At 45.0% G+C, this 25,003-nt stretch overlaps 1 protein-coding gene across 1 annotated transcript; it reads left to right on the forward strand.

The window, feature by feature from the left end:
• The first annotated feature begins 302 nt into the window (after positions 1–302).
• On the forward strand, positions 303–23,982 carry ankfy1 (ankyrin repeat and FYVE domain containing 1). Its single transcript, XM_088906986.1, has 25 exons — positions 303–426; positions 5,235–5,427; positions 5,668–5,786; positions 6,230–6,365; positions 7,174–7,297; positions 7,678–7,827; positions 8,350–8,515; positions 9,259–9,463; positions 10,108–10,176; positions 10,717–10,919; positions 11,405–11,502; positions 12,178–12,385; positions 13,173–13,271; positions 13,656–13,809; positions 14,402–14,570; positions 14,863–14,981; positions 16,285–16,441; positions 17,290–17,490; positions 17,673–17,849; positions 18,401–18,548; positions 19,041–19,131; positions 19,651–19,775; positions 20,382–20,528; positions 21,625–21,715; positions 22,141–23,982. The coding sequence occupies exons 1-25, from the start codon at positions 417–419 to the stop codon at positions 22,271–22,273; spliced, it is 3,492 nt and encodes a 1,163-aa protein (XP_088763112.1). The 5' UTR covers positions 303–416; the 3' UTR covers positions 22,274–23,982.
• Positions 23,983–25,003: the final 1,021 nt, after the last annotated feature.

Below are 25,003 nucleotides of genomic sequence, written 5' to 3' on the forward strand. Positions count from 1 at the left end.
CCCTGTATCGGCCACCCACGATTCTTTCATCATCACTATGAAAATAAAACGGCTCTTTTCTCTTTAAAACGCCTCATCCTCACCCCCCCCCCCCCCCCCGAGGGAAGAGTCTTCCACTCAACCATTTCGAAAAGGGTGTAAATGCCACCCTCAAACAGAGCGATAGGGGGCGCTCCAGTTCCAACGCATTTTAGTTGAAGGACCCTTCCTTGCAGCGCACACGGTATTAACCCCCCCCCCTCCCCTCCCCGAGGAGAGACGGGGCTGAGGTCCGGTGTCTGAGACACTGTCCCCATCCTGCCGCCCGCAGGCGCGCAGCTCTCCGGCCCCGGACCGCCCTGTCTGTTCAAACTTTCTCCTCCCGGCTCTGCCCCGCTCCTCCTCTCGCGATAGAAAGCGAGCAGCCCGGACCCAACATGGCTGAAGGTACAGTACGTCTCATAAGATCCGTGCACCGCCTCTGTTTACTTAGCTCGCTGGCTGTGAATTACCTCCCCCGGGGTCGCTCCGGGAGCGGAGTGGGCACCCCCACGTCGCCGTGCGTTCGGGTTTTATGAAGCGTTGGCTGTTGTCTCTTTGAGCTAGAAGTCGTTGTCTGCGGCTCTTGTTTTTTTTTTTCTTGCAGCGGGGCTGGGTGGTGTACTTGCTGAATGCCAGGGGAGTAGCAAGCTGGATCGTCACTGTTGCATCGACGAAACATGAATGAAACGCGAAACGTACTATTTTCTTTTCCTCGGCGAAGCTTTGTGAGAATAAGACTCGTTTCCCCCCCACCCCTTTCTTTCTGGTTCATAGACCTTAGGTTCGGCCATGTCCTAAGTTTAAGACCTCGAAACAATGAGAAACCGACCTTGATTCTGGTGTCTTCATTGGCTTTTACAATGGGATGCTTTCTGGGGTGGCTGGCTTGGTGAATGTGGACAGTGTGGCTTCGATATACTGGAAGAAATGCGTTCACTCGAGGTCGATTACAAAACTTCAAGACGCTCCCCACCTGTTAAAACAGTATGTGGTAGTCGGGGTGTTTTAACGGAGGGGATAAAGGGAATATAGTTTATAACCACTATGGTGTTAAGGGCACTTTCGCATATTACTCTTTCTTTGAAGACACTGGTCTTTGAGGGCTAAACATTAGGCATTTCATATCAAGGGCATATCGTTTTATTTAAAAAAAATCCTGGAAGGCAAAAGTTAAGCCCTGATTTTAATGGCTGACAGAAGAGAACGGATCTTCCTTTGCCGTCTGTTAAAACACCCCGGCTCTCCCTTCAAGGGAAGACCTGAGTTTTTAGCTGTGTGTGGACAGTTTACTATTCCCGTTCATTATTTTCCAGATCGGCTCTTAGAAAATGCGTCTTGGCCTCGCGTTACCGGTGTCAAGTTCCGATCTGTAACAACTGCGGGTGTGACCTTATTTATTCTTCTAGCACTGTAGCTGATACAGAGTTGTAAATATCAGCCTGGGCTGCTCTTAATTACTGCAACAGGAGTGCTGCTTATTTGCAGTAAATGTGCTGCCTGAAGTAGAAAAGCAGTAAAGCAACTGTTCTTTTAAATTAAAAATGTTTTTTTTTAAACACTGCCTCTGCACTATGGGATATGCTGTTGCCTCTGTCTGGTATCTTTTCTGTGGTCCTTTTGGAGAGCCACTTCCTGACAGGAAAGACCCTTGCCTTGAGAGTGACTCGCCCACCATCAATCAGGTTAACACTTGCAGGCCTTAGCACTGCTGCAAACTGAAGACTGAAGCAGGCTGCAGAGTAAGCTGATGGTATTGTTCTGCTACTGTGAGAGAGAAACTGGTGAGGTAGCTTAGCTTCAGAGAGGTCACGAGTTTCTGTGCTGTAGTTTCTCTTGTGCTATTTATGAAAGGCCCTGGTACAGTTATGGGAATGAGCTATTGGGACGAATGTCTGACAAGTACAGAAAAGCCTTCCCCAGCACGGGTCTGTCCATCGTGGCTTTGATTACGCATGACGAAACCAATGGGAGCCCAAATCTGTCGAATGCCAAAAATGCAAATGCAAAAGAATGGAACCGCGCCTAGTTATAAGCAGTCCATCAAAAGTATCATTTATGACATTTATAGGTAGTAAAGAATCTATATCCCTTTATTTCGAGCATAAAGGCAAGAACGTCTAGACTCTTCCCTCAAGCTGTCAGACTACTGAACTCCACCCCCACCACTGGCTCACACTGATGTTTTTTTCTCTAAGATGTATTTTATTTTAAGTTGTTGCTGTTGCTGCCACCGCTGTTCTGTGTTTTTCTTTTTGGTGTTTGCTTGATGTCTTTGTATAGACGCATACATGCAAAGAAGCGTTTCATTGCACTTGTGCATATGACAATAAACTATAATTATAGATAGAAGTATATCTACAGCACTGCTGCCCCAGCAAGCACCACCCTCTCCCAGTCTTGTGTGCTCGGGTGCCATGGGGAATTCAGTGAAGTTGCAGACGCTCTTATTGACCGTTTCTGCACTTTTCTGTTGGTCCATTCTCAGGGCAGCTGAAAGCAGCTGTGTGGAGAAGAATACGTGTGTATGGTTATGACAGCGGACAAAAGTAAAGATTCTGGTTATTTTGCAGGGAGGCATGTGTGTCCTCAGCTTTCACCATTCAAAGGAAAGATTTTAGAGTTTTACCTGTTCAGGACTTTGTGTTTGAATTGAACTATATGTATTTCCATTCCATTGTTCTACTGTATGTTCCTATTATTATCATCATTCATTTGTTTGTAATATTATAGGAATATAGGCAAAGGTTAACAACAAGGCAATATTCACATGTCCCTTTTAATCACATGAGGTGTTCAGTTTCTCCAGTGAGGCTTTTCTTAACATGTCACTATAAAGGAATGCAACTTCCTTGTTGGACAAGGGTAAATTTAATTTTCAGAGGGCGTTTTGAATGCTAATTCCATTTTAGAGATGCCTTTTCTCTTCTGCCCTGTTTTAGAATGTCCTAGAATCATATGGCCTAGTGGCAACTCTAGTTCATGCTGTGCTTAATTATGTGAATGTCTTCTTTCAGATCTCTGTTAAACAAAAGCCAGTCTTCTTTCTTTGTGCTTGTTGTGTTGTGATCCTCAGTTGTCATTGCTGACGTCTGGCAGCCTTTGAGCTGCGCTGCATCACAGAGCCTCACGGAAAGTATCTTATGTAGCTGTCTGATGTTTGCACTCCGTTCTGGAATGAGGTGTCCTGTTTTTTCAGTGATGCATCTCAGAATTTTCTTAAGGCTATGCGTAAAGAACAGTGGTTTGATTAACAGCCTTAGGATGCCTAATATACTGCTGTTGCAGTTTGTGCAGGCACTGCTGGTCTGGGCTGTATTACAATAGCCTGAACAAGAAAAGAGCTTAAAACAGGGTGGAAGGGTAATGTCCAGTACAGCAGTTCGCACTGCTGTCTCAAAAAGTTGAAGTATTTATTTGGAGTGTGTCTTGGGACGCCTGTCTCTGTGACGTTTGCATGTTCTCCCTTAGTGTGAGCTTTTGCCAGGTGCTGTAGTTGCCTACCTTTGTAGGACAGGTTTGATTAGCTATTCTAAATAGTTCTCTTCATAGGCGGAGTTTCAACAATGAGGGATTTGTTCCCAGTACAATTAGCGCTGCCTGTGGGATTAGAGAAAGAAGACCATGACAGACAGAACGACCCTTTGTCATTTGTGGTTTATTTGGTGTTCAAATGCTGCCGTATTGTGACCCAGATCATTCCATTTCAGGTTAAAAGACTGAGAGTATTGTGGAATGTCAGTATCTGCTGGGTTCTGCAACTTCTGCTTTTTCATAAAAGAGACATTTTGGCTTTCAAATTGTGCAATCATACGTTAGGATCTGAAAAGTGTGGATGTCTGGGTTAATGCCTTGTTGTTGGCCAGTGCAGGTTTTGTCTGTGCCATTGGAGCTTTTTGCTTTACTTGTGGTTGTGCTGGCTGAGCAGGGAGCCCACTTTCCAGTTCCCTCCTGATGTGAGCGTGCTGCCTGTGGAAATCTGCAGAGAGTGTGTAGCGCTGCCTTGGGAAACTGCCAGTTCAGCATTGTGAGGAAACTGAAACTTAAGACAGACTTGAGAAGGAGAAATGGGAAAATCCGTTTCAGCCTTGTTTAGCTTTGCACTGACACTTATGGTACCTTTTTTTTGGTCTCCCTAAAACTCCTAGTGGTGGTTCATCTCTGTTGGATCACTTCTTTTGTCAAAGAATGTTCTAAACTCTGTGCTGTCGGATTCCTTTCGTGTAGAACAACAGGAAATGTCAAACTCTGCTGGCTGATTTGTCAGATGTCATATCCTGAAGTGAAAGTTCACTGTTTTGTGGATAGAGAAAATAAATCCTGTCTTTTTTTCTGTTCTATTTCTCATTATATTCTAGATTAACAATACATATATGTATGTATGGGTCATTTGTTAAATTGACACAGAGCTTTATGAAGTGATAGCTGAATTGGAAACTAGAATAAGGAGGATATTAATTTGGAGTTAAAAAACAAGGATGTGGGGAAACCAAGGAAGGAAACAGAATATCGAATCATAAGACCCAGAAACAGCATGCACTGTTCACTCACAGAGTCTCTAAACTCCACTGCTGCCCAGGGCAAAGAGACTCATGAACAAGGAGGTTCCAAATAAAGATGAGTCAGTTACACTAATTAATAGTTCAGGAAACATTTACACACCAGGCATTAAGACCATTTGTGGAAGCAACTACAAAGAATAGCTAAGAAGTAGACTGGAAAATGATAACAGGGCAAATAACATTATACACAGCTGGCAGGCAGAAGCTATGCTGCGGTTACTTGAGGTGCTAGATGGCTTCCTGTAGCTGGTGTTCTCTACATTGGTGTTCAGATAGCTATTTGTTTCACACCTAGGTCCTCATCTGAAATCAGCATATTACAGTAGGTTATTTAATGACTTGTAAACAATAGTTTAAACCAAACTGAATCATCTAATGACACGGACAAGAGTGTGTACAGTGGTTAGCATTGCTGCCTCACCACGCTGGGGCCCTGCGTTCAGTTCCTGAGATGCTATCTGTGTGGAGTTTGTATGTTCTTCCTGTGTTCGCATGGGTTTGCTCCAGGAGCTCTGGTTTCCTCCCACAGTCCAAAGACATACTGGTAGGTTAATTGGCTTCTGGAAAAACTGGCCCTGGTGTGAGTGTGTGGAGAGAATTGCTCAGCCGAGAGTGGGTATCTCACTGATGCTTTTTGCCCCTGCCGTGCTTCAGAGGAGGTGGCCAAGCTGCAGAAGCACCTGGCCCTGCTGCGGCAGGAGTACGTGAAGATGCAGCAGAGGCTGGCCGAGTCGGAGAAGCGGTGCGCCGTGCTGGCGGCCCAGGCCAACCAGGAGAGCGCCAGCGCCACCTTCATTGGCCGCCTGCTGGCCATCGTGGCTGAGCTGTACCAGCAGGAGCAGTACAGGTAGGGGGAAGGAGGGCCACACCGCAGAGTTGCTTCCTGGGTCTCGGTGTAAGTTAGAATGTCATTACAACAACAAAAAACAGTATCTGTTAGCATGCAATGAAAGGGCTGTTTTGTGTTGCTCACGAATATTGAAGCCACTGGTACAGGAACTGAAACCTTTGACCTTTCCCTTTTGGAGTGATGTGAGTCTTACTCCTGTATTCTGTTTTGTTTTGTTTTGTTTCTGTTTGCTTTCAGTGATCTCAAAGTAAGGGTTGGCGATAAGGAATACAGAGCACACAAGTTTGTGCTGGCTGCCCGGAGCGACACCTGGAGTCTGGCCAACCTGGCCACCACTACAGAACTGGACTTATCTGGTGAGTCAGTGTCTTTCAAGTCTGCAGAGCAGGCTAGGGACCAGTGAGCATCACGGAGCAAGCCATACCCTGTAATTACACTCATGAACTGTTCAGACACCAATGCCTTAGGAGAGTCACATTGGAAATCTTTGAATCCTTTAAATTCGTAGCTTTTTTGAGCCTCACATTTCTCCTGCTGTGCAGTTGAAGGCGTTCACGTTTGGAAAATATGAATTTGATTCCCCCATTCTCATTATCTACATTATAAACTGTTCCAGAATGATAAGTCTTCAACAGTCTGCCCTACAGTTCACTGAACCGCATCCCTGTGCTTAAACATGTTTAGAAATGATTCTGTGCCAGACTCAGAAACTTTTTAAAATCATTATTCACGAAACATATTGCTCTCCCTCCACTCCCCGGCTTCTGCCGTCTTCCTCCCTGCTTCTGTGTGGCACCAGATGCCAAGCCGGAGGTTGCCATGGCAATGCTGCGCTGGGCCTACACAGACGAGCTGGAGCTGAAGGAGGATGATGTCTTCCTGACGGATCTCATGAAGCTGGCCAATCGCTTCCAGCTGCAGCTCCTGCGCGAAAGGTAGCCTGTGAGGAAGTCGTGGTGGTGCTCTCCTTTCACTTTGCTTGGTCATGCTGTGTGGCAGCCCAAAATCCAGCCTCACCTCTGTACCAGCTGGCAGCTCCACACTGATTCCCAGCTAATATCTCTACCTTTGCATAACAGGGAGCCAGGCTGACAAGGCTGTGTCCTAAGACATGATCTAAGAATGTAATAAAGTTTAAGGTCAAAAAGAGGCCATTCGGCTCATCCAAACGTCGATCTACTTTCTACCTACGTCCTCCAATTCTGAGGCACGGGGGAGCCAGAGCCTGTTCTGGAAAGCACAGGCCATCGCATGGCAGACACAGGCACTTGCACCCGGGCCAGTTTTTCCAGGAGCCAATTAACCTTCCAGTTGTCTTTGGACTATGGGAGGAAACTGGGGCTCCCAGAGAAAACACATGTGATCACAGTTAGAACATACAAGTAGCACTTTTATTGCTAGTAGCTCATTAATCCGATAGTCCCATCTGTTTCTTGAGAGAAACCAGGGTATCATCTTTAATGGTATGGCTGGGTTGCTTGTTCCAGACTCCCCAATCCTTCACCCAGATTTAATTGCAGTGTTCAAGGTAAGGTCAGTATGCTTAATTTAAAGAAACCCTCCAGTTTTGGTCTTTACAGTAGGAAATTGCACTGGCCCTTTGTATCATTTGTATGATATCATACTTCGGAAAGAAAGTATCTTGTGAGTCATCAGGATGAAGATAACTTCTTTATCCCAGGATCAGACATATGTTGGTATCTGTTCTCACACTGTCTGTAATGTAGCAATTCTTCTTGGCAGGTGTGAGAAAGGGATAATGTCTTCGGTCAATGTGAGGAACTGTATTCGGTTTTATCAAACAGCGGAGGAGCTCAGTGCCAGCACGCTAATGAACTACTGCGCGGAGATCATCGCCAGTCACTGGGTAAAGCACATTCTGACTTAATTCTGTGCATGTGGGAACCTCCAGCATTCCACTCCCAAAGCATGTAGTGTTGACCGTAGGAGCATTATACAGTGGAGTGTTTTGGAAAATGTCTCGAATTGATCCACAGCTAGAATCATGTGAAAAATATGTAAAGTTGGTTCAGATAAAGAGATATTTAGATTTGGAGCTCTTGAGGACTGCTGCTGTGAAGAACCTCTGTTAAGTCTCTACATCAGCTGAACTACAGCTATCCAAGGGAACTTGGCATTCTGCTGTAGGGCTGTGTGGAGAGAGAGGTTTCGGGCTTCTGCGTGCACTGCTTGTGTCTTGCATGTCTTCTGGGGCTCCTGTGTAACTTCACTGTTGGTCGCTCACAGGATGACCTGAGGAAGGAGGATTTCAGCACCATGAGCGCTCAGCTGCTATACAAGATGATTAAATCCAAAACTGAGTACCCCTTGCACAAAGCCATTAAAGTGGAACGGGAGGACGTGGTCTTCCTCTACCTCATAGAGATGGATTCCCAGGTATTGTCTTGAGGGTGTTACCCTGGTCCTGGCCTTTACAAATCATGGCCTCCTAATAATCCCATCTATGAATTGACTTCATTGCTCTGCTCTCCTCCCTACTGACAGCTGATGTGTGGTGAGCATACTGGCATATGTTTGCGTAAGCTACCTCCTACCTGGATTTTCCTGTTTTACGTTCTAGAAATTTTACTGTTCAAAGTTCTTTTTTAGGAAGTTCAGTTATGTTCAAGTAAGTTGTGCCATTTCTGCTTATGGTGGGTTTTAATAAGCAGAGCAGCTTGGTGTGTAATGATTACCCAAAATTACTACACTCTGCTGTTGACCTTTAGTCGGCAACTGGTGTCTGAGCCTTAGCTGTAGCCGTCACTCTGTATTGTACTGAAGCACTGATTGTACCATGCAATAACATAGTAATTCCCTGGGTATCACTTCAGAGGAGAGCTTGGAGCTCAGGGATACCCCAGCAGTTTCCAGACTGGCCCACCTGCTAGTTAGGATGGTTTCCTCCTTCTCTCTCAGTTGCCTGGCAAATTGAATGAACTGGACAACAATGGAGACCTGGCTCTGGACCTGGCTCTGTCTCGGAGACTGGAGAGCATTGCCACCACCCTGGTCAACAACAAGGCCGATGTGGACATGGTGGATCAGAGTGGCTGGAGCCTCCTTCACAAGGCCATCCAGAGAGGTGGGACAGGGGTCTCAGGCGCAGCCCCTTGCTCAGATAGGTGCTGCCTGTGAGACTGGAACTCCCCCCTTGACTTCGCCAGCGGCACCGGCAGCACATTTCTGCCTTGTGTTCCTGCATTGATTTCCACCGCCCTCCGCCTGTCATGTAACAGAGCACCATACAGACAAGACGGTCAAAATCCCATGGGATTTTAAAACTTAATGTTAGCGGTTAATAATTGATTTGAAACATTCTAGGCTTCTGCTGAGAAGGGAAATGCAGCAGTTTTGAGTTCAAAAAAATGTTGGAAGGGCAGCCTGTCATGAAAAAATCTGCTATGCTTGCAGATATATAGAGAGCTCACTAAAAATGCCTCCAGTGAGTCCCGTAAAGAGAACAAAGCCGTGGTCTTTTCTCTCTTGAAAACCAGGCTTGCAGATTTGTTTGGGGCTTGCTATTCCCGTTATTTGTTGCTGCCAGTGCAGATCCTTTTTGTTTTCATCCAGTTTCAGGGATTTCTGCAAGACAATCTGATCTTCCTTTACCTTGCTGTAGAATTCATCTGGATACAAAAGGAAACTAGTAACAGTGGTTTTGGCTTCATGTCTTGTGTAACTGGTGCAGCACCAAAAAAGAAATGTCAAAAAGGCTCAACTATTTTTTTTTTCTCTTCCAAGTTAAATTGCATGCATCCAGCGTGAATGACTCATTGCGGATAGGGACAAGACTTGTCTAAGCTGTGTTTCTCCGGCTGGTTTCAGGGGATGAATTCGCCTCCACCTTCCTCATCCGTCACTCTGCCCAGGTCAGCGCTGCTACGGTGGGGGCCGTCGAGACCCCCCTCCACCTGGTGTGCTCCTTCAGCCCAAAGAAACACTCCGGGGAGGTGATGGCAGGGATGGCGCGCATCGCAGAAGCCCTGCTGAAGGCTGGTGCCAACCCCAACATGCAGAACAGCAAAGGCAGGCAAGTAGTGAAAAACTGCCACAAAAGCTCCATCAGTCTTTTTGCCAGTTACTTTAATTAGCTTTGCGCCTGTTAAGCATAATATTTAAAGGGACCCGTCCATCCATCTTCTAACCTCTTCATCCAGTTCAGGGTCACGGGGGAGATGGAGCCTATCCTGGCAGGGAAGCAACAGGCCGAAAGCAGGGTACACCCTGGACAGGACACCAGTCCATCACAGGGCAGACACGGACACTGACACTCGCACCTAATTTTACCAGATACCAATTAACCCACAGTATGGCTTTCGACTGTGGGAGGAAACAGAACACCTGGACAAATCTTGTGTGAACATGGGGAGAGCATACAAACCCCATGCAGATAGCACCCTAGGGGGTGAACCCAAGGTCCCAGTGCTGTGAGGCAGCAAGCAGTGCTAACCACTTTTCCGCCTTGCCACCATTTGTTTAATAAAAATTCCAATGCACAAATGATTAATGATTGAGAAGAAGAAGTAAATCTTAAACCTCACTTGGAAGTGTTAGTAGTCACCTGTGTAGTTGATTCTCTCTTGCAGGTACAGTGGCTGGATCATCACAAGGCTGGATTAGTGGTGAAAGATTGTATTGTGTCGCTCTAAAGTGCTGCGTGTGCTTTTTCCCCAGAACCCCTTTGCATGAAGCTGTTGTGTCTGGAAATGAACCCGTTTTCAACCAGCTCCTACAGTGCAAACAGTGAGTACAGAAGAAAGCATCCATTTCTTCCCATTATATCATGGAACTGTGTTTTTAACAATGCAGACATGATGACTCGCTCAGTGACATTTCTGGTATTCTGCTTTTTTAAAAATGTATATCCAGATCCTTTCTGTACAACCCAATCATTTTCAAGACAGCTGTCAGCACCTCGGCCTTTTTACAGTTTCTGGCTAGCTCTGTCTTTCATAGTGCTTGAAGAATCTCAGTCTGCAGTTTAATTACTGATGCTTTTATCCAATTTGCCTTGTATTTGCATCCATTTATACTATTGGGTCTGACCTGGGATCAGAACCTATAGCTTCCTGTTGTGGGTCTAGAACTCTATGAACAAATGCTATGAACAAATTAGAGCCGTTATGCAGATAGATTTTCTGAACTGACAGTTTAGGTAATAAAGTGTGGGCAAAGCTTCGTTCTAAAGGGCGTTGTGGATTAAAGCGTGCTTGGGGGACACGGTGGGGATTTTGTGCGTCTCCAGGTGCAGACCGTGATGCAGGTGTGGCTTTTGCTCTGCAGGCTGGATCTGGAGCTGAAGGACCACGAGGGCAGCACGGCTCTGTGGCTGGCCCTGCAGTACATCACCGTCTCCTCGGACCAGTCTGTCAACCCCTTCGAGGACAGCGCCCCTGTGGTCAACGGCACCTCCTTCGACGAGAACAGCTTCGCCGCTCGCCTCATCCAACGCGGCAGCGACCCGAATGCGCCGGACTCTGCTGCAGGTACTGACCAGGCGGCCTGTCCGTCTGCGTACTCTTGATTTGTACGGGGCATTGTGGGAGTTCTGCCATGTTGTCAAAGCCGATAACCTGGCTTTCGAGAAAGAGCTGCTAACAGCGAAATGAGCTTGAAAGGTGACACTAGTTTGTATTTGTTTCTTATGTTCTAAACTGGGCTTAGTTCAGTTTTTTTGGTAAGTTTAAATTTTGGGGGCAGTGTTTATTTTGGGCTTCTCATTATGTCCTGTTTTCTGGAATTGTCCACTCTTTTAGTGAAAGGTAAATTACTTTTAATCACTAATAGACCCTAAGAGACAAGCCCACATTTCCTGAAAGAACGAAATGGAATGAGACGCCTGGTGTGATCTTTTGTTGGAGAGGGCTTGTGTCACGTGTAGGCCCATGTGTGAGCCTTTGTTCCGCTGCCGGTTCTGAGAGTCCTGTAGCTTCATGGATTGTCAGTGAAACTACTGACTGCTTCTCCTCAGGGAACTGTCTTCTGCAGAGAGCCGCTGGAGCTGGCAATGAAGCTGCGGCCCTCTTCCTCGCCACACATGGGGCAAAGGTCAACCACACCAACAAATGGGTATGTTCATGAGCTGCTGGCTGCAGTTCTCACGGGCCTGTCGCCGATTCCGAGTGGGGAGACAAGAGCCACTGCACATTCAAGGATCTGGATTACAGAAATGGAGCTTCACAAATTAAGAAGCCTGGTTAGAGCCACACTATTGCCATTGATCGGAACCTCTCAAAAAAACTAGAGGTCCAAATGTAGATTTTACAGCTTTTCTTGTTTAATTGTGACTGAACAGAGAATAGGTATGTGACGGAATGCACTTGAATTAAAGCAAGCTGAGACAAGAAAGGCAAATATTTAGTAAAGAATGTAAGAAGCTTTAATAATGGGAACAGAGTGCTCAGACTTTGAGTATTATGGATCTCAGTGATACTAGCATGGGATCACCATAAATATACATAAAGACTAGTGTGTGGAGACTGTTTTATTGCTTTCATTGCCCCTCGTTTATTTTGACTAGGAGCGCACTTAGTATTAAGAAGTGAAATAACCTCTTTGAACGCAATTTCTTATTGTAATGGAAAATGAGTTTGAAAGGAAAGGCAAATATTTACAGGAAAATGTAAGAAGCTTTAACGATGGGAACAGAGTGCCCAGGCTGAGCGTTGCCATCACTAATAAGAGAGGTATTTGTATGGATCCTGGTGGGCTAGCCTGATCGTGCTTTCCGTGCCTGTCTCTCAGGGCGAGACGCCCCTTCACACGGCCTGTCGGAACGGCCTGGCCAACCTGACGGCAGAGCTGCTGCAGCAGGGAGCCAACCCCAACCTGCAGACCGAGAGGGCGCTGCCAGAGGGGCCGCAGGGCCAGGGGGTGTCCCTGCAGAGCCCCCTGCACATGGCCATAGCCTACAACCACCCTGACGTGGTGACCGTCATCCTGGAGCAGAAAGGTCAGAGCTGGAGCCCTCTAAAGAAAACCTTCCCCAAAGAATATATCTTCACAATTTTCCTGCGTCAGGAATTTACTTCGAACAAAACCTGTTCTCCACAAGTTCAGTGTAGACATTTTTTTAACTTTAATGAACAAGGAATTCCTTACTTGTAATTATAATGGAGAAGGGTGAATAAATAGCCTTTGTTCATCGGATCTGACCTGTCATCAGATTATTTTGTGGATGTTTGACATACAAGAAATTAAAATCTTTTCTAAAACCACTTGCACACACAGTCTGGAATGGTCATATGACGTTGATCTGTCAGTTTTGGAATCTGAACCATTACAGTTTGATCCAAATTGACATGCAATAAAATGATAAGGATAAATGACAGGGACGACTCCCTGTTTCTCTGGAGGAGCTAATTAATTTTATAGCTGAACGAAAAGAATTTTATAATAAACTGGGTGATGTCTACAAGTACAGTGAAGATAGAAAATATATGGCAACCTATTGATGTGTCCTGGACCGTTAATAAAAACATTAATCATTGTGCTGAAAATTGAAATAAGCTCAGGTAAGTGTTCATTGTCCAATTTGAGCTTCTGTATCAGTCTGTGATAATCCTCAGCATTTTTCTACTTATTAAATATTGAATGTTTTTCAAAACACAAATAATTGGGATGACTGGAGGCCTAGTGTTCCCGTGATGTAGATATTGAACGTGCATTAGTTTTCAGTATAGCTTTGTATAAATGTGTCTTTGACATTTTCTAATGTCCAGTGTTTTGTATTTTAACAGCCAATGCACTTCATGCCACCAATAACCTACAGATCATCCCAGACTTCAGCCTGAAGGATTCCATGGGTCAGACTGTCCTGGGCCTTGCTCTATGGACAGGTAGGCCTGGCATTGCTCTGTGTAAAACTGACTCCCGCTTCACTTCAAGGATGCCCATCACAGTAATCTGTCACTTATCAGGAATTTAAGGCACACAGGCTCCTCTGAGAGCCCTCCCTTTGAGACTTGCATCCTTTGACGCGTTGCAGATGGACCCAAATATACGAAGTTCCCCTCTGCCTGGAAGAGAGACATGAACCACACTGAATTTACTGCACGCATGAAGTTGCAATGGTGTGACTGACGATTCCCAATTCTACCTTGAAAGCACTCGGCCAGTCACTACATCTGGATCATAGAGCTTCAGCTGTGCTTAGAGTAGGCTTCTTCATCGGTTGAAGAGCTTTTTTAGTTAAGCGTGTGTTGTTTTTGTCTCGTTCTAAGGCATGCACACGATAGCTGCCCAGCTGCTAGGCTCTGGAGCCGCTATCAATGACACCATGTCAAACGGACAGACTCTGCTGCACATGGCCATCCAGAGGCAGGACAGCAAGAGCGCCCTCTTTCTCCTGGAGCACCAGGCGGACATCAATGTCAGGTATGGAGAGTGTGAGAGAGAGGGGTGTGCCGACTGCTTTTGCTCACACTCTTGCACATCAGCCAGACATGTGCCACCAGGGAATTCTCTGCAAAATCAGTTAAATATTTGAAAGCAAATGAAAATATCTGAAAGGGCAACGTGGAGCATATTAGTTATGTTAATAACTTTGATTCTGTGGACTGTTCAATCTATGTGGAGTTGCACAGGGAGCAATATGTTCATAGGTGCATTAGTGCTGTGTTGATATTTATTCATATATGGAAAAAAAAACCTAAGAAAATGAATTCTTGTGACATGCTAAATTCAAGTCTGTTATGTACAGGAAGTGAAGCCCATTGATTTATAGTTCTTGTTTCTAATGTGTAATCTTTTAAGGCAGGGCTAGTAGCAGAATAAATAGAGTGATAGTGCTGGTTTTCATTTTTGAGTCTCTGTGAACTCGTCATCCAAAACAGCAGTCTGGATTGAAATCCTAGGGTGTTTTTCTATGAAGCTGTGCAAGTTGTTTTTAGCATCAGCTGGTCAGAATGTGTGGTTGTTAGTCCAGTTAGTACAGCGTGATTGAGCATGATGATGTGTGTACTGCCAGGGCGCGGGATGGCGAGACAGCTCTGCAGCTGGCTATCAGGAACCAGCTCCCCCTAGTGGTGGATGCCATCTGCACAAGGGGGGCAGACATGTCTGTGATGGATGAGAAGGGGAATCCGCCACTTTGGCTGGCCTTGGAGAGCGGCTTGGAGGACATCGCCTCCACCTTGGTAAGACAGGGCACTGCACACTCATCTCCTTCGTCACAGCCCCCGAGCCTCTGAGGCTTTTCTAGCAGCTGGGAGAAGCAGCCTGCTTCTCTTTCTTAGTCCTGATATGTTGCATGAGCAAGTTCTGTTAGTCTTGTCAAAAGCTTCCGATTACAGAAACTTCAAAGTGTGTCCATAAATTAATGAGAATAACCAGTTTGTAACATCAGATAACAGAAAAGCAGTTTGGGATTTTTCTGTGACGCATGACAGTTCCACAGTGTTTATGTCCTCTCTGTTTGCCGCTGTCCAGGTGAGGCATGGCTGTGACGCCACCTGCTGGAGCCCAGGGCCGGGCGGCTGTCAGCAGACCCTTCTGCACAGGGCTGTGGACGAGAACACCGAGGGCGTCGCCTGCTTCCTGATCCGCAGGTCAGCCCGAGACCCGCGCTGCCCCAGGCTGTGCTGGCTGAGCCTCGTGAAGTAGATTTTAATTCATCCTTCTGACCTGGCTGTGGGTTTAGTGCTGTTGTGGACAGAGATGGAATTAATCAGCCTGGGGTCTCTTAGCTCCTCATGAAACAGCCACCTCCCAGGCGACTGCAGGCTGGTGATGAAAGCAGTGTGGGATGTGGGATTCGTACAAGAACATTGAGCTGAGCATCAGCATTGAGCATCAAAAGAAACCTGTCTGTGTGATTCTAGGAAAATTAAAGGTGTGGGTTTTGGAAAATGACTAAATATTTTAGGCATCATTTTGACCGATTGATGACTGACTGATACACTCAAGTGACTTGGACTGCTGCATAATCATTAGATCACCTCATTGCTGAGTGTGCACAAGTGGTTAAGTGTTTTGGGATGTCGAAATGTCAAGACCAGTGAAAAACGAGGAGAAACACAGAAAGGAAGCAATAGGCCCCACTTACACTGGGGCAACACCTCAGGTGAATCCAGCAGCGATGGATTCAGGTCCTCTTTAGGACCTGTAGGCTGTGTAGACGCAGATGTGCAGCTGAGCTACTGAGGTTCTAGTCTCTTCTGGGTTTTTTTTAGTGAATATCGACTAAGCCACTGCTAGGCACTAGATTGATTCAGGTCCGGGGATCACACTTGGCTTTCCTTCCTAAGGATTACAACAGAAAACTGATCTGATCCAGACTGATCCTGCAGATCAGTACGTGTCCTTATGCTGCTCGTATCACAGTAGTTTGCTTGTGAGATTAGGATGGAAGAGGTTTGATGTGGATGCCCTGGTCACCAGGTTTGAGCTCTGTTGTATATTTGGTTTGATGAACTGGCGTGGTGTTTCTAGTACTCAGAAACCAACTGCTTATCTAGCTGGCACGTGTTTATCCAGATTTATTAGAGAGAAATGTGAGAAAATCCCACAACAGGTCATTTACAAACTATTGCAAATTGTGCGACAGTGATGAACATTTATTTTATTGATATGGCATTATTCTATCTGTGATCTACACATTCCAGGCTTCATTCATTCCACAGGGTTAACTAGATTAGCCCCTGTGCGTGTTCTGGCCAGTCAAGTAGATAAGTCAAAGTGAAATCCTGAACCGTTAGTGTGGTTTTAGTTGGACTGCCCTCCAGTGCTTAGTGGGCTGCAAGTGGGCACAAGAACAAATCGCTAAACCCTGTGCGCAGCTCTTCCGCGATTGCTCAGGCCAGATCCTGAGCTTGCCAGCCGGGCTCACTCTCGTCCTGCTGTTGCTCCCAGCGGATGTGACGTGAACAGCCCCCGCCGGCCGGGCACCAACGGCGAGGGCGAAGAGGAGGCCCGGGACGGGCAGACCCCCCTGCACCTGGCCGCGGGCTGGGGCCTGGAGGACGTGGTGCAGTGCCTTCTGGAGTTCGGTGCCAACGTCAACACGCAGGTGAGCCCCGCGGTACTGGCGGTGCCGGGACAGGAACCAGCATGCTCCGCCCAGGGCCTGCTCTCTCCTTCTAAAGCCAGCGCGATGGCCTGTAGTGGTATTGATTCTTCTTAATGTTTCTGTAAAAGCTGGAGTGCATCAGCTAAATTAAAATGGGATGACATCCTGAGTAAAAGTGAATCCCATTGATTGTAGTTTAGTGAAAAGACAACTAATGTGATGAGCATGGTCTTGGACTGTTCTTTAGGGGTCTTGGATACCTGCCATGCTTTTGTAAGACCACTTACATTTCATTAAAAAAAGCAAATAATTTAACATTATTGATTAACTTGATGAGGCTGGTGCGAATTGATCATTTGATGTCCATTTTAATTGACCCATTCTGAGCAGCAAGGTTAGCACATAAAGATTAACTTGCTGTTTAACACTCCGGACCACTTCATTGCATTTCATCATTTTAGTATTTGAGAAATTCAAACTGTCTCCAGGCGTCAAGCAGCAGTAAAGCAGAAAGTCACCAGAATGGTAAAGCAGTTCCTGCTTGTTATAGGTAGGCACTTCTGTGTGCCTTCTGGGTTTCTTCTGTGACGCATGCTGGCATTTTGATTAAGTATTAAGTAACTCACAAAGGGTAAAAACATGAGTTCAGTACATACTGTAAGTGCTTAAGTCTTCAATAGTAGCATTCCTAAGTTTAAAAACTTTACTCAGACCTGGGGAAAGAATAATGAAATCATGATTCATTTTCTTCTGAAGAGTACTGAAGTCCTGGCCTGGTAGACTAGCAGCAGGCCTGAGGTCTTGTAGCGTGACCGGCTGGGCCCCGTCTGTGCTTTGCCTTGCTGTAGGATGCTGAAGGGAGGGCTCCGATCCACGTGGCCATCAGCAACCAGCACAACGTGATCATCCAGCTGCTCATCTCTCATCCAGACATCCGGCTGAATGTGCGCGACAGGCAGGGCACCACCCCCTTCGCCTGCGCCATGACGCACAAGAACAACAAAGCCGCCGAGGCCATCCTGAAGCGCGAGCCGGGAGCAGCAGAGCAGGTCAGGTCCTGCTCAGAGCTAATCTCGCCTCACCTTTCCTGTGGTGGCATTACAAAGCTCTGATTCTTATACGGGGGGCAAGGTGGCCACCCCTTTATAAAGAGGATATGTAAACATTCTGTGGCTCAGCAGTAGTTTTGTTGGTGTCCATACATTCCCAGCAGCCTGCTTGTGCCCTCTAGGTGGACAACAAAGGCCGCAACTTCCTCCACGTGGCAGTGCAGAACTCGGACATCGAGAGCGTGCTCTTCCTCATCAGCGTCCAGGCCAACGTCAACTCGCGCGTGCAGGACGCTGCCAAGCTCAGTCCCCTCCACCTGGCCGTGCAGGCCGGCTCTGAAATCATCGTCCGCAACCTGGTAGGTAACTCCTACTGGGCCCCTGGCAATCTCTAGGATTCTGTTCCATGCATTGTTTTCAAAAACTACTTCGCTTTCATTCTTTCTGTATGACTCCTTCATTAGATGTTTGAACCCATTATTTACTGACTTCGACTTGTTCATCACTATCCCCTGTTTAAAACAGGTATGTGAATGAATGTATAAAACTCTCAGGAGTTTGTTTTATGTTTTTCTCGTGCCTTTTTATTTTTTTAAGGAGACAAACGTCAGATGTGTACTTGTTCCACATCTGAAAGGGTGAATTGTGACTCTAGAAAAGCTGTGGCAAAACCCTGTTAGGCAGAAGGATAGTTTTTATGGTGTTTTTTTTATGAGTTCATCTATGTGGAATGCCATAACAGAACACCAATGCATGGTACTGTAGTGAGAGAGGGAAGAGAAGGGATATTTATTATACAATGATTGGTCTCACTGTGTTTGAAAGCACATTAACTGCATGGGTCAGTGAAAAAAGAACATGGCACAAGACAACGAGTATGAGTCTGATCTGTGGTCATCTTTCTGACCAGCTGCTAGCAGGGGCCAAAGTCAATGAGCTGACCAAACACCGACAGACTGCCCTGCACCTGGCTGCCCAGCAGGACCTGCCCACCATCTGCTCTGTGCTGCTGGAGAACGGAGTGGACTTCGCTGCCGTCGATGAGAACGGCAATAATGGTGAGAAATCCGTCTGAGCTACTGACAGTATTTTATTGTATTATTGGCTCCTCTGGCCCACTTGTAGTACAAACTCCACAGGAGGGTTGGTGCCAATTGGAGAAGTGGCCCATCCCTCACTGATGTCTCTGGCCATGCCCACTGATCCCAACCCTGCTCCTGGTGGCACATTGGCAGTGTTGAGATTACCCGTGCTTGAATTCACGACGCCTGGGCCGTAGAGCTGAAATGTACTGGTGATCCGTTATTTCTTTTTGTGATCTTATTTTTTAAAAATAATGCTTCACAACAAGGACAGTTTAAAAACCTGCTGAATTACAGATTCTTCTTTTGAACTTCCTGTTGGATTATTATTTTTTATTCATGCAGGTATACAAAATTGTCTCTGTTAAACTTGTTTGGCTTTGGGTTTTTGATGTGGGCCCCAAATTTAATAAGTCTGTTGAATTCCCTAGTGCAGACTTACCAGAATCCTCTTCCACCCTCTTCCAGCTCTTCACCTGGCAGTGATGCAAGGGCGTCTGAACAATGTGAGAACACTGCTCACCGAGTCCAACGTTGATGCAGAGGCCTTCAACCTCAGGTGTGCTTTTTAACACTGATCCCTGTTCTCTCTGGACACAGCATGTTCTTGAGCTTTTCTGGTGGTACAAGAGATGATGTGTTTGTGATGTATCTTTGTTCACATTATGCACGAGCCAGAATTCATTTACCCCACTTAAAGATGATCAGAGCACTTTTGTTCTGAACTCATTACAGTTCTGTAACTGAAGAGCCACACTTCGCTTTCTACTCTTTAAGAAAAAAAGCAATGGATTTATCTGACTGGCAAGCTTCCTCTTTTATCTCTTGTCTGCCTCTTCTTTTGTTTGATTCTTGTTGTCAATACCCACAGTGACCGCGGGATATTAATAATATGCAGTGTACTCTTTATGAATTCATAAAGCCGAACCACCACTGAAGTGAAAACAAAAGTGGAAAGGCATTAGTGTTTTCTTTGGATAGATCTGTGCAAATTCTCAGGCCTGTTTTTTAAAGGATGTGACACAGTCCCCAGTGACATAGGGAGTGTTCAGCGACTCTGTAAAGTGTTGTGCTGCAGGGGTCAGTCACCGATGCACATCCTGGGGCAGTATGGGAAGGAGAATGCCGCGGCCATCTTTGAGCTCTTCCTGGAGTGCATGCCTGAGTATCCACTGGACAAGCCCGATAACGAAGGCAACACTGGTAAGGAGACAGTCGGCCTCCGTCCCAGCTCTTAAAAAGTCAAACACTGATCGATATCACTCGGTCCTTCAACAGGCGCTTCTGAGAGTTTTGGCTTATTTCTTTTGCTGTTCCTAAATTATTTATTGAGAGAAAATCTTAGAAGTATTGAAATAATTCAGTAGAGTTCATGCTCTTCATCCTTGAAGTTGTAGCTCTTGCCATTATTATTCCTCAAAGCACCCTATCAAAATGCATTTAATGAAAATTGATTTTTCTTTGGTGGCAAGAATCTCTCTAAAGAGCTGAAGTTTTATTTTTAGGAAATTAATTTGGCACTGTTTTCCACTTATTTTATACCTACTCTCATTTCAGTACGGGCCTTGTGCAAACGTGGGTGGTAGCTTGGAAGTGATTGCTAGAGTTTTAGATTTGTAAACGGAGGATCGTGGGTTAGGACACTGCTGTACCTTCAGCAAAGTACTTCACAGAGTGCTTCAGTAAAATGCCAGACTATATACAAGGGTAACTCTACAGGTTGTCGTTGTAGCTCAGCGCTTGTTCTCCATTGACGTCTAAAAGGTTTCTTCTGTTGCTGTATGAAGAGCCTGTCTGTGTGTATTGTAGTGCTCCTGCTGGCCTACATGAAAGGAAATGCCAACCTCTGCCGAGCCATTGTGAGAGCAGGGGCACGACTGGGGGTCAACAACAACCAAGGCATCAACATCTTTAACTACCAGGTGGCCACCAAGCAGCTGCTCTTCAGACTCCTGGGTAAGGCCATTTCAGACAGGACTGCTTGTGAGACTTAGGGGACAGGGATGAATCTCCCTCGTGTGGTAGCACAGCAGGGAGGATCTGTGTACACAAGCCCTGTTTGTATAACGGGAATCGGGTAGAATTGATGTAATTAACCTTCCCAGTTTGATCTGTCATGTGCCAACCTTTCTTCCTCTCACCCCTTTCAGGGAGTAACAGTGGAATGTCTTGAATAGGTCGATCCCGTTTGGCCAGGCCTTCTCTTAGTTTACCGGCAGGCTGAAACATAGCTGAGGCTGCTGCTCTCCCGATAGCCTTCCTCGATGGCCTTTCAGTGGGAGCCTTTCTGCTCCTTGTTCTTTCTTGGCATGTGACCAGTCTTAGACACCACAAGCTGAAACCCTGAACCTTCCTCTAATAACCACTGAGTTTAAAGACTGAGTTTCTGACTCAGGAATGACTGTGAGGGTCTAACCCAATCCTGAGTAGGAAACCTCCATCTACTCTGAGAACCCTTATGTGGGGGAACTGTCTTCCAGACAGGCGAAGCCAGTCCCCTCATAACCTTGTGCAAATTCTGGCAATTCATTTTTCTCACAGTGTTTAGAGTGTCTGTACGCTGCCCTCTGGTGGCCTAACCCTGATGTGACACTCTCAGGCTCTTGGTCATTAAGGAAAGCATTCTGCACTGAGGCTAATGAGACCCAGAATGGAAAACCTGCTGAGACTTGCTGTCCAAATCTGATTAAAGAAACATTTGATAATGCATTACTTTGCAAGGCCACAAACCTGCAGTTAAATAATGTTATTTCACATTACTTAAGTGATATGTGGTGTCTTGTTATTTTTTATTAATGTTGAAGTAAAATGACCTGTTTCTCTTGGTTTCATCATACTACACAATAACTGTAGTTATTTTGTAAATGTTCATTGAAAGATTTTAGATGTTGGAGCTTCAGGTGCTCTAAGTTAGGACATCGAGGATACATTTACACAGAAAAACTGTTTCTCTAGGAGACAATGTCTCGGTCATTAGTGTAATTTGATTAATATCATTTACAGACAGTAGTACTCTTCAGTAACTCCTTATTTCTTTTTCTCTTCTTGGAAGATATGCTGTCTAAAGAACCTCCGTGGTGTGATGGATCCAATTGCTATGAGTGTGCTGCGAAGTTCGGGGTCACCACCAGGAAGCACCACTGGTAAAGCTCATATTGATAGTAGTGTCTCCATTATAATTCATTGTACTGCACTGTGCAGCTCGCAGATCGCAGGCTGAAGCCATCTGAGAATCTTGGTGATCTAGCTTTAAAAACATAGATTACACTGGGAGTCAACATTGATCCTTTTCCTGTCCTTTTTTATGGAAGCAAAACAACCAAACAAAAAAAATCAAAACAATCTTCGTTCATCAGATGATGCTTTTAATAGCTGCATTTTTTTTCGTTAGTGTTCTTGAAGACGTAGGGCCCAGCACTGCTCCTGGTGATGGAGCTTGAGAAGCCTCCTTCTTTCCTAGATGATGAATGGTAGTACAGAAAGAAGGAGCAGCTTCTGCTGTGAAGCTAGTGTTTGGTGAATGAGATCTCTGAATGGATTGATTCTGTGTCCCCTCTCCTCTCCTCAGCCGTCACTGTGGCCGCCTGCTCTGTCACAAATGCTCCATGAAGGAGATCCCCATCATCAAGTTTGACCTGAACAAGCCTGTGAGGGTGTGCGACATCTGCTTTGACGTGCTGACGCTGGGCGGCGTGTCCTAGTGCCCCTTCAGAGGCACTTCCTGTATTCCTGAGCAGCTGTGCCACCCTCCTGGCACGCTGTCAGTGTTTGTTGATGGGCATTCTTCCAGTGCCCGGATAAACCCAAAACCACACTTCTGTGATATTCCAGAATCCAGTCTTTCATAAATTGTACACTTTTTAGCGGACTTTCAGATAGCATTTAATAGTCTGATGATTTGAATTAAACCTTGTTAAGAGGCAGAAGAGTAGAAGGAACTGAGGACTTCTTGGAAGCCGGTCGGGATCAAAGGGTAAGGGATGGGGTCCTAGAGGTTGATTTGCACCTGATTTGGACTGGCAGTTTGAGGATTGAAAAATGGCTAACAATATCTCTTCCCTGCTGTCATGGTCTGGGAAACAGCTTTGTCCTTGCATGATCTGCATATTGAAAAGAGATCAACTTGAAGGAGCTGGTTCTTGAGCCACAGAATAAATCAGTTCCCAAACCAGTTAATAAAGAATGAGCATATTTGCTTTACATATTACCAAGTGTGCTGCTGCTGGTACAAGAGTTTTAAGAATGGACCGCTCACCTTAAGGAACATTAGAAAGTGTTTCTCCACATTTTTGTACAACTTTAAAATCATGCATGCAGGAGTTAATGCTGTACACGTTCTACTGTTTGAATCTGTGATACAGTAACTGCAGTGTAAAACTAGACACTAATTTGTTACACATGGTACACTAGCAGGACTTCATTTTGCAGTGCCTGGCTGACAAGCTTTCCACTTTCTTAGAACATTAGTCCAAAGATCTGTACCTGCTCTCATGATTTGCTGGTATTCGTGCAACATTCAAAGACAGGAAGTTCACAAGACTGAACCCGCATCATAGCGGACCTTCCTATGGAGGCCAGTAAAGGCACATCTCTTAAGGCATCTTGGCTTTTATAGCATTTTTAGACGTACATAAAGGGTCTTTCACAGCCGATTGGTGACTGAGCTGTGATTTCTTTCCGGTTCGTATTGAAACCCTTTTAAAAAAGCAGTACAGTTGTCAAAGTACAGGATAAGAAGGCGTCCATTCTATGCAATTCCCAAGCAGCAAACGATCAATTTTTTTAATTCAATCTGTAACTGAGAAAGGCTTTCACTTGCATCATTGGGATCCACATTTACGTTTTTTAATGTCATTTACACCGTAATATGAAGAGATCTTTAAAACGAAACTAGTATATTAGCCCAGACAGCTGTCATACAGGCATGTTTTATAGTATTTTCTAGACATAACTCCACATAACTCAGAATCTTCTAGGTGTCCACTTAAACTGTTCTTGATTTTAATTATATTTTATGAAAAAGCTCATTCTGCATTTGCCCTAAAATGTCATTGTATCTCATCAGAAATGACCTACTCTATTTAGCTAACTCAGAAAGGTGCACTTTATCTGAAAACCATTAGACTGCGCTAAATGTTCAAGAGGAAGAGGGAGGGAGGGTGGAAGCTGATGCATATTATTAAATTGTACAGATTAATGTAAAATATTTTTGACCACTACAGCTGTTTTGTACCTTAATGCAGTTTGTGCTTTTTTGGTCATTGTGACAAACTTTAATCTTGCTACTGTTTAACCTTTTATGCACATTGTATGTATCTGTTAGTCCAGATTATGTAGCCCTCTGCTTTCTTTAGCGTCCTTGAAGAACAAGGACATACCTTTACATAAAGGATGAAAGAAAAAAAAATGACTGGCCTTGGATTTGACTTTTTGTGAAAGAACAATGTCTCTGTGATGGGTGGTATAGTTTCAGGAATTCTAGCTCTGTATTTCTAGCTAGTCTGACGTCCCTTAACATTTCAACATCACAAACCCTGTCCATTTAATTCTCACTCACTCCCTCATCAAACAAAACTTGTGCAAAACTGATGCCATTTTATTATTATTTATCGGAGACATTTTGTTTGCTTCTGCTCATTGACGAACCCTCTGTTAATTGATGGGTTTGTAATTTGCACTTGTAGGATGATGGGAGTTTTGATTTTTCCCAGGCATGAATCTGTTCACTGCTGATTCTGTGCAACAGCAGTAGATCATGTATTATTCAGTGATCTGCTTCCAATATGGTCTCAGGCTAAACCTGTGACATTTTCTCATTAAACAGATACTGTAGTAAATGTAGTTTACACTGCATTTAATCAGCTGAAGTAATGTATTGTACAGCCGTGTTTCTGAATATTGTACTTTAAACAAGCATTAGACTGTTTTTAAGTAGATAATAGATAATTTTTATTAACTTTATACTGCAAATTCAAATTCCTACAAAACATACACAACACCTAACAGAATTGTAATAAGAATGCAACAACAAGCTATTAAAATTAAAAAAAACCTGTGGCCCCTTCTAAAGCGTGCTGGATTTAACAACGATCCACTGTGTGTAGCCTTAAAATTAGTTTATGTAGATAAAGCAAGAGGCATTTCCCTTCAGAAAGCACTCCCACAGTTTCAGATATCTGCTTCTCAAAACTTGGGAATCTTGTATTTATGTAGTACAAGTGTGTTTTCAGATCTGAAATAAGATTCTTTGTAAACATAATTTTGTATGAGTGTGTGATTGACTGCTAGGATGAATACTCCATGTTTATGAATGTTTTGATTCTTTTTTTTTTACTTATGAAAGGTCTAGGGGCTGGCATCATGTAGTCGGTAAGTCTTTGGTCTCATAACTGACAGGTTGTGGATTCGGGTCCCTACTGCAGACACTGCTC

This window comes from Atractosteus spatula, chromosome 27 (genome assembly GCF_055471065.1).
Source record: "Atractosteus spatula isolate fAtrSpa1 chromosome 27, fAtrSpa1.hap1, whole genome shotgun sequence".
Taxonomy (NCBI): domain Eukaryota; kingdom Metazoa; phylum Chordata; class Actinopteri; order Semionotiformes; family Lepisosteidae; genus Atractosteus; species Atractosteus spatula.